The 8,199-nt window shown below is 48.6% G+C and overlaps 3 protein-coding genes and 1 non-coding gene across 4 annotated transcripts; 3 read left to right on the top strand and 1 right to left on the bottom strand.

The window, feature by feature from the left end:
* Window positions 1–2,869: 2,869 nt before the first annotated feature.
* Window positions 2,870–3,764, top strand: SPPG_04666 (uncharacterized protein; the record flags this gene model as incomplete). Its single annotated transcript, XM_016752900.1, has 1 exon — window positions 2,870–3,764. One exon carries the CDS (start codon window positions 2,870–2,872, stop codon window positions 3,695–3,697), a length of 828 nt encoding a protein of 275 aa, XP_016608382.1. The 3' UTR covers window positions 3,698–3,764.
* On the bottom strand, window positions 3,669–5,551 carry SPPG_04667 (ornithine-oxo-acid transaminase). The gene is made up of 3 exons (XM_016752901.1): window positions 5,129–5,551; window positions 4,881–4,973; window positions 3,669–4,814 (listed from the first exon to the last, which is right to left on the bottom strand). Exons 1-3 carry the CDS (start codon window positions 5,468–5,470, stop codon window positions 3,906–3,908), a joined length of 1,344 nt encoding a protein of 447 aa, XP_016608383.1. The 5' UTR covers window positions 5,471–5,551; the 3' UTR covers window positions 3,669–3,905.
* A 336-nt stretch (window positions 5,552–5,887) lies between these two features.
* Window positions 5,888–7,874, top strand: SPPG_04668 (uncharacterized protein). Its single transcript, XM_016752902.1, has one exon. The coding sequence runs from the start codon at window positions 6,255–6,257 to the stop codon at window positions 7,800–7,802; it is 1,548 nt and encodes a 515-aa protein (XP_016608384.1). The 5' UTR covers window positions 5,888–6,254; the 3' UTR covers window positions 7,803–7,874.
* Window positions 7,875–7,989: 115 nt separating this feature from the next.
* SPPG_10087 lies at window positions 7,990–8,071 on the top strand. The gene has a single exon. It is a non-coding gene; the product is annotated as a tRNA-Ser (tRNA).
* Window positions 8,072–8,199: the final 128 nt, after the last annotated feature.

Here is an 8,199-nt window from a genome sequence, read left to right on the forward strand (position 1 = left end):
AAAACCTCCTCCCCAAAAAAAAGTCACGACCATTCTGAAATATAAAAATCCTCTATGCACACAGTCCTCTCTACCACAAGATAATGCAATTCTACATACTATACAACTATACAAGGTTCATGGGTATCTGGAAATTCACCTGCACAAGGACGAGTAACATTAGCATCTACATCTCAGTGAATGAACAATTGAGACCAGACCTGAAGAATCGTATTCAACAAATCCGTCGAAAACCCAATTCTCTGTAAATCTTGTATCTGCAATAACCCATTAATATACCAAAATGCTCCATATACCACCAAAGCACCGAATGACTCCGTACCGACTCAAACACCCCATTTCTCCGCGCCTCCAGAATCTTGCTGGCGCGCTTCTCGCCCACAAACTTTAGCGCTCGCAACTGTTTGACGTCGCCGTTCATGACCGAGAGGATTCTGTCAATGAGGTCTTGGCGTGATCGGGAGGAGATTTGAGCAGCGTCACGTTGTTTTTCGGCCAACATTTTCTAAAAATAAAAGAGTTAAGAATCTGAACGTGAAGGGGGTATTTCAAAAAGTTTACCTCCACCATGGGCTTAATCAGCTGTTCAACACTCTCCAATGTTAACCCAGGCGCAACCGGTTCGTTCTCCTTTTCGTCTCGTTTTTTGACAGTCTCCTCCTTTTTCTCTTTGCTGTGATCGCTCGGTCGCGACTTCCCTGAACCAAATATAAGACAAAGATACAGTGAAGATTGGACGAATACTCACGTCGTGTCTCATTGACTTGAACACAGTTTTTAATGAAACAGCAGTCTTTTGCAAATTCGAGGGAGCTGCAACGATGCGTCAGGTACCCGTCAGTCGATGACGCTCACAGTGGGACTCACTTGTGGGTCGGTTGCAGATTATCCTAAAGTACAAGATCAGTGGGATGGACAACTCCTTTTCTATAAGGGTGTACATACCCATTCTGGCGCACAGCAAATCACCGCCTAAAAAACCAGTTCATGAACGGCATGACAGGCAATGATTGCAACCTGGAGCACCTACCAGCGCACTGGCCGTTCCGCCAAGTGAATCGCACAACAATTGCGTGATTTTCGAGTTTCTATTATGAAGGTTAGGGTATGTAAATAGAGATCGGCGAAGGTGGTACGTACCGGTAGGGTACTTGAGACTTGTTTTCCTTTAATGCTGAAATACAACATCAAAATACTGAAAAGCCATCACGACTCTCACAGAGACGTACCTGAAACCACCTTTGAATAAATCAATACACATCAAAGGGTGCACAACAAACTCTGAAAACTCACCGACCGAATCGCAAAAAGCGATGCATTGATATGCCGACTCTCCTCAAACCGTTCTCCCTCGTTTCCTGCATTCGAATCAGTTCTTTGTTCCAGCTCTGTTCACAACAGGTCTTCCTCACCAGTGTACCTATTATCTTCCGAGCCAGCCTATATGAAAAGCGTCAATAGACGATGGATAAAAGTCATTATTGTGTACGTACGAGATCGATGAGTGAGAGTTTGGATGTGAGGACGTGTTCGGACGATGTGACGCGGACGGTTAGTTGGACCATGAAATGAGATCGCGAGGATGCAACGTTCAATTTCGTTCCTGCTGTCGTGCGATGACGGAGCGCCACGCTGTAAAAAAAAGAATCAACCATGTATCACCGTGTAAAGGTAGAAAAATGCACCCAACGTACGCAAACGATTCCTCAAACTCTTCTGAATTGGATACCACCTCTTCCGAAAGTCCCTGCACCGTGACCTTTCTATTGGCTGTCATGATTTTGAGCTTTTTAAGCTCTCCTGATGACTTTTATGCGGCATGTTAGAATCCGTTCATTGGATTCAATAGACTTATCAAATGTCTCTTACAGCCGTCTGAGGGAGCAAGTCGTAAACCTCATCATTGTAGCTGAAATCCAAGCCAATCAGATGATGTCCGCCCAACTCTATCAACTTCGACTCACATTTCAATAAACGACGCAGACACAGTCGCATTCACTCCAGTACGCTTGATATGGTCAAATATCCAATCCACAGCCCGATACGTAATTCCTGCATCCGTTCGGTTCAACGTAATGATGGGGTTGGGTGCGGGCCCAGAGAGCGTGTAGGCATTCATGGTATGTGTTTTCCCGCTACCGGTTTGGCCGTATGCAAAGACTATGCGGGAGTGAGTTTTGGGTGAGAGGCCACAAGTATTTTACATCGCTTTACCAGTTGCATTTCGCCCTGGAATCATATCTTAGATCGGTAAGAATGCTATGGGAGCGGAAACGCTAGATTTACCTTCAAAGACATCTCGTAGTAGGATTTCCACTTGCTCGAATACGGCGACCTGCGTCGCATCACTTTTAAATACCTTGTCAAAACTGATATAACACAGGTCAATAAGGTCATAATGCCATGCGACACGGGTTGACCCACCTATACGATTTTGTCCCATTATCATGATATGGGTTCGGTATCGTCACTGTATTTCCTCCCACCACAGCCGCCACTCTGGCATCCTCTGGAAAGGGCGGTCGTACCCGGACGAGGACGCGAAGGGCTTGTTGCTTCGAGCGGGTAGGCTTGGATGGGTTGGCGCATTTCGCGAGCATTGGCGGGATACCTGGCGTCCAACGAGGGTCGCGGGAAGAGGAAAAGTGAGTACGGTGCGTGTGGTGTAAACAAAGACAATGCTAAAAATTGGAATGGAAAATGTCTAGGCAAATGGTGGTAAGCAAAGCCCAACGCTGGCAAGCCACGCGACGTCCGAACGTGTCCGAAACTACAGCTCTGACACCATGCTTGAAAACGTAAGTTTTCGACAACAATGGGCTGCAGTTGCTTTCCATTCTTGACGTCTTCCATTTCACCCACTCGGCAAATGTCCCCACACCCACCGGTCGACATTCTCATCCTCGGTCTCGGCTGGAGTGGCCGGTACGTCGCTGACCTCCTTACGACATTAGGCATCACTTACGCGGGGACGACCACTAATGGCCGAGACGGGACAATCCCATTTACCTTTCTTCCTGACTCGACGGACAGCACACTGTTTGCAGTGCTTCCGGATGCAAAGATGGTACTTGTGACGTTTCCTGTGCGGGGTGGGGAAGCCATGAAGCGATTGACGGGATTCTATGCGGAAACACATGACTGTGTCCCAAAGTACATTTTGTTTGGGAGTACGCGAGCATGGAACCCTGGACCCACTGCAGCAACGGGCGTCTGGGTCGACAGACACACTCCCCCCGACCCAAATACAGATGTACCCCGCGTGGATGCCGAGAACGCCCTTCTCGCATGCGGCGGATGTGTGCTTAATCTGGCGGGGCTCTGGGGTGGAGAGCGGCAACCCCGCAACTGGCTTGGCCGTGTCGCTAGCACCAAAGCTGCGTTAGAGTCCAAAGGGTCGTTGCATCTGGTACATGGCAAGGACGTTGCCAGAGCAGTGTTGGCTGTTTATAAGAAATTTACGCCGGGAGAGCGATGGTTGCTTTCAGACATGCGGGTGTATGATTGGTGGGATTTGGCTGGAGCGTGGGGAACGGCAGGCGAACAACCTGAGTGGGTTGGTCAACTTTTGGAAGAGCATGGAGTGAAAGGGCTACCGAGACCCGCAGAGTCCTTGGGTCGAGCCATTGACACCAGGGAATTTTGGAAAAAGTTTGGAATCTCGCCCAGTCAGACATTAATGGGATGTGATCTGTAGCATTGCTTTTCATTTTCTATTTTTTTTTGTACATTTTGCATCAAATAAAGTGGCTTTGGCTATTCACTACAAACCACCATGCAGATGCTTTTCTCGCTCTTTCTATCAGATAATTTACGAAGTTGAATAGAGAAAACATGATGTGATGTAATTAAAAAATACGCACACACTACATTCCGATGAACCTACCCACCCATCCACCAACGAATCACAAATCCCAACCTGGAATGTCCTCGACTCGTAGGCTCGTCACCTCTTTCAGCGCCCGTCCAATGATCTCCACCCCTTCCATCAACTCCTCCTCGGTGATGCACAACGGCGGCGCCAACCGAATAATGTTTTGGTGTGTCGGTTTGGCAAGGAGGCCGTACTGTTTCAAAAGGAGGCAGATGTGCCATGCTGTTTTGTCAAACTTGGATTCATCAATCACGATAGCATTTAGGAGACCTCGACCGCGGACGGTCGAGATGAGTGGGCTGTTGAGGTTGGAGAGCGCTGCGCGGAATTTGACGCCGAGATCGTAAGCGCGTTCCGCGAGGCGCTCTTCCTTGATGACTTGAAGAGCTGCCATAGCGACTGCCGAACCAAGCGGGTTCCCACCATATGTGGAACCATGTTCACCTGGTTGGATGCAGAGCATGATCTCTTGAGAGGCGAGGACGCAGCTGACGGGATAAACACCTCCCGAGAGTGCTTTGCCGAGGATAAGGATATCAGCCTTGATGTCCTCATAATCGATCGCGAGGAGTTTCCCCGTTCTTGCGAGTCCAGTCTGGATTTCATCGGCAATGAAAAGGACATTGTACTTTTTGCAGAGTGCGTGGGCCTTGGACAGATATCCCTCGTCTGGGACAAAGATCCCGGCTTCACCTTGGATTGGCTCAACAAGGAATGCGGCCGTGTATTGTCCGTATGATTCCAGAGCCCGTTCGAGGTCGTCAAGGTTGTTGTAGCGGACTGTGATGCCTGTTGGTGTAGTGCAGCTGATGTTTGGGACAAAGGGACCAAAGTCCTTTGTGGCGTCTCGATCGGTGGACATGGAAATGACACCTAGAGTTCGTCCGTGGAAATTGCCCGTGCAAGATAGGATAAAGGCCTTCCCTTCTGGGATTCCCTTCTGTAAAATCCAAGCTTGTGTGAGTTGATGGACGAACAAAGTGATCGGAAACATCACGTGACCAACCTTTAGGTAACCCCATTTACGCGCGAGCTTGAGCGCAGTCTCGACACCTTCAGCGCCTGTGTTCATCGGGAGGACCATATCGTAGCCAAAGTACTAGAGAGAATGATGGTGAGTTGGTTGTTTGTGATTCAAGAATGTTGCTCTTGTCACCGTATCACACAATATTCTATACGGCGACATGCCAAATTTCCGGATTTGTGTGATGCCCATCTTTTGCCCTCTACCGCCAGACTTTCTCTACCACCTACCTCTGTAATGTATTTGGCAAACCTCCCAAAGACATCATTGTAAAACGCGCGTGAGGACAAGGTCAACTTTTGAGCCTGCTCGACGAGAGCGCCGACAATCTTTGGATGACAATGCCCTTGGTTCACAGCGGAATACGCCGACAAGAAATCGAGGTACTTGCGCCCCTCTGGGTCCCATACATGAGCGCCCTTGCCCTCACTAAAGACGATGGGAATGGGATGATAATTGTGAGCGCCATAGGTGTTTTCGAGGGTCATGACGTCCTCGGACGTGTAGGGACGGATAGGAGCGACCGGGCGCGATGCCTCCCCCAAGACCGACGCAGGAGCCGACGAGAGCATTCTCTGAATAATGTGCAAGAATAATATGAAATAAAACCAAAAGTAAATCCAATGACGACGCTGGACAAATGGCGGAATCTCCAAAAAACCTGCCCAAGATGCGTCCTTATATAATACCCAAGCCTGTGTTCCCGTGTGTGACGCTTGTCATTCCCGTGTGTATCCATAACTATATATGGATATATGATGAATGTAACTCTTTTTGGATAAATGAATAAATGTAACTATAAATGGATTTAACTGCTATTTATGGAAACCGCCGCCAGAAAAGGGAACAAGCTGGTAAATGAATATGGCACGTGCACCAGTTGAATCACATGACTGATATGAAGTCATTATGACTCGATTATGGAAAACCTTTTGGATTGTTTTGGTTGCAGCGCCGGGCCCATTTGCATCGACTGCTGTGCTGGCAAGCAGAGCAGGGCAATGTGACAACTTGCTATGGTGTTTTATCAATGTTGTCTAGACGAGCAATTGTCCAAATGGACAAGTGGGATGGTGGATACAATGTCTTGTGTGCGTACTTGTATGCGTAATGTCCAGCGGGTATCTTTGCTTGGGGTGATCTTAACGTACTTGTACCGTCCTCAAGAGATGTAAACGTCGGACATGAGCGTTTCTGTAGATCGCCCAACAATTGCCACTTTTATCTAACAAGATTTATCGTATCATTTGCATATCCCGATCTTACAAGTCGTGTGTTGCTTGCATTTGTTTATCTTTGGCTCCGATACAGCCTTGGAACCAGCAATAGTACATTGCAGCCATAAAATGCACTGGAATGTACGTCGGATCCCAAGCGGAAAAACGCAACTTGGACACGTCACCATCTTTTTGTTGTTGTTTATCGCCATCCCCTTCATCCATTACAACGAAATCAACCTTTTGGCAACGTACGCACAACGAGAAAGAAGAGCAGAGGACTTTGTTGAACCACTGTGTTGGACAAATGGCTCAAGAACAGCACTCGGCTTTTGACGTGGACTTTGACGAATTTCTCAATCTTGGTGCGCAGTTGGATGCGCAGCAAGCGCAACAGCTACCTGGGCAGGACCTGTTGCTGCCTCCCCTCGACCTGACGTTAGATTCTCCAAACCTCTATGTCGATGCTCAGCCGGAACAGCCGGAACGTACGGAAGCAGAGACCACGCTCCAGCAGTTGATGGATTTTGAAAGCGCCGAGCACGGGTGGGCGGTTGACCCTTCTGTATTTGCTGTTAAACATCCTTTGGAGGAGCTCTGGGCTGGAGAGCAGCAGGGACCTTTGAGCGAGGCCCAGAATGACAGCGTAGTACCCGCGCTGACCTTGGATCCGTCTCTCGCCGTGGATGTGAAACCGGAAGCGTCGCTCTCCCCGAACGACGCGTCTTCTTCTTCCTTTGCATCCGAACCTTATCAACCCTCCACGCCCCCAATGGAAAAGGACGCAGAGGACACGAAAAAACGCGCGCGCCGTGCTAATGGTAAAAAACGGCGTCGGACAACAGCCGACGATGACGCGTCCGAATCACAGGACGAAAAAGCCAAGAATGAGAAATACTCAATTGCTCATGTTGGTACCACATTGGAGGAGCTTCGCTCCTTTATCGATGAACTGGAACGCGACGAGAGTATCACTCCAAAGGAGAAACGGCAGATTCGAAACAAGATTTCTGCAAGAAATTTCAGAGTTCGTCGCAAGGAATATGTCACCACTCTCGAGGAGGAGGTCAAGCAGCTCAAGGACGAGAAAGCTCAACTGGCTGAGCGGGTTGCACAAGTTGAACAAGAGAATGCGGGCTTAAAGGAGGAGCTGGAACAGCTCCGCACTCTGTTGGCCGAAAAACTAGTTGTTACGCCCACAGCGCAGACCGAGAAACCCACTACACCCGTCCCTACCCCTGCCATTCCTGCCCAACCCATCGACGCATTTGTTAGCGCAGCACCTGCCGCGACCCATGTTCCACTCTGCCGTAAACCCACTGACACAACACCCGTTTCTGTCCTCTCACCACAACTACGCATTTCAGCCTGTAACCCCTCTGGATCTACATATCCCTCTTCTTGGAATCCCCGCCTCCAAGTTCACTCTGTTGTTCTGCCACCCACATACCCAACCTTCTCAAAACCTTTTGAACCTCTCACAGCAAAAGATCTTTTATCCGTGTCTACCCTTCTCACACCACCTCAAACCCGCCGACACCGCCGTCGTCGGCCTCGTGCGAGTGAAAAACTGTTGCGGGCGGCTTGGGAGAGTATTAAACTGGGAGAAGTGGAAGATGAGGCTGTCAAGGGTGTGTTGGCCATTGCGATTTTGGCAATGAATGGAGTTGTGAGAGTTGTGGTTTAGCGATCTTCTATGTCTATTTCTTTGTACGTTCCTTTGTGTTGTGGCTAAATAAAATATTTTGTTTTGAGAGCATTGCTGTTAAAAGTCTGCTAGAACAGTAAGGTTGGATATCTTAACAAATATTCGTAGAGCTGTTCTCAATGTGGAGTACTCTATGAGTAAAAGTCTAGACCTATCATCACGTGTGGACACGATGGCCGAGTGGTTAAGGCGTCAGACTCGAAATCTGATGGGCTCTGCCCGCGCAGGTTCAAATCCTGCTCGTGTCGCTCAATACGCCTTCAGAAATTTTTTTTGATCAATGTGAAGAGTAGGGACGGGCAACTTGTTTGCGTGTGGTAGCGCATGGTGGTTGTCACTTCTCACATCCAGTATTTTCTTTTATCATGTGTGTTGT

Source organism: Spizellomyces punctatus, assembly GCF_000182565.1.
Source record: "Spizellomyces punctatus DAOM BR117 chromosome Unknown supercont1.7, whole genome shotgun sequence".
Taxonomy (NCBI): domain Eukaryota; kingdom Fungi; phylum Chytridiomycota; class Chytridiomycetes; order Spizellomycetales; family Spizellomycetaceae; genus Spizellomyces; species Spizellomyces punctatus.

Coding starts and splice junctions, on each gene's coding strand:
- SPPG_04667 (XM_016752901.1), bottom strand. CDS start 5,470: ATGCTCTCGTCGGCTCCTGCGTCGGTCTTGGGGGAGGCATCGCGCCCG. Junction 4,974..5,128: donor TTGCCAAATACATTACAGAG/GTAGGTGGTAGA, acceptor CATTCTCTCTAG/TACTTTGGCTACGATATGGT. Junction 4,815..4,880: donor GTAAATGGGGTTACCTAAAG/GTTGGTCACGTG, acceptor TGGATTTTACAG/AAGGGAATCCCAGAAGGGAA.
- SPPG_04668 (XM_016752902.1), top strand. CDS start 6,255: ATGTACGTCGGATCCCAAGCGGAAAAACGCAACTTGGACACGTCACCA.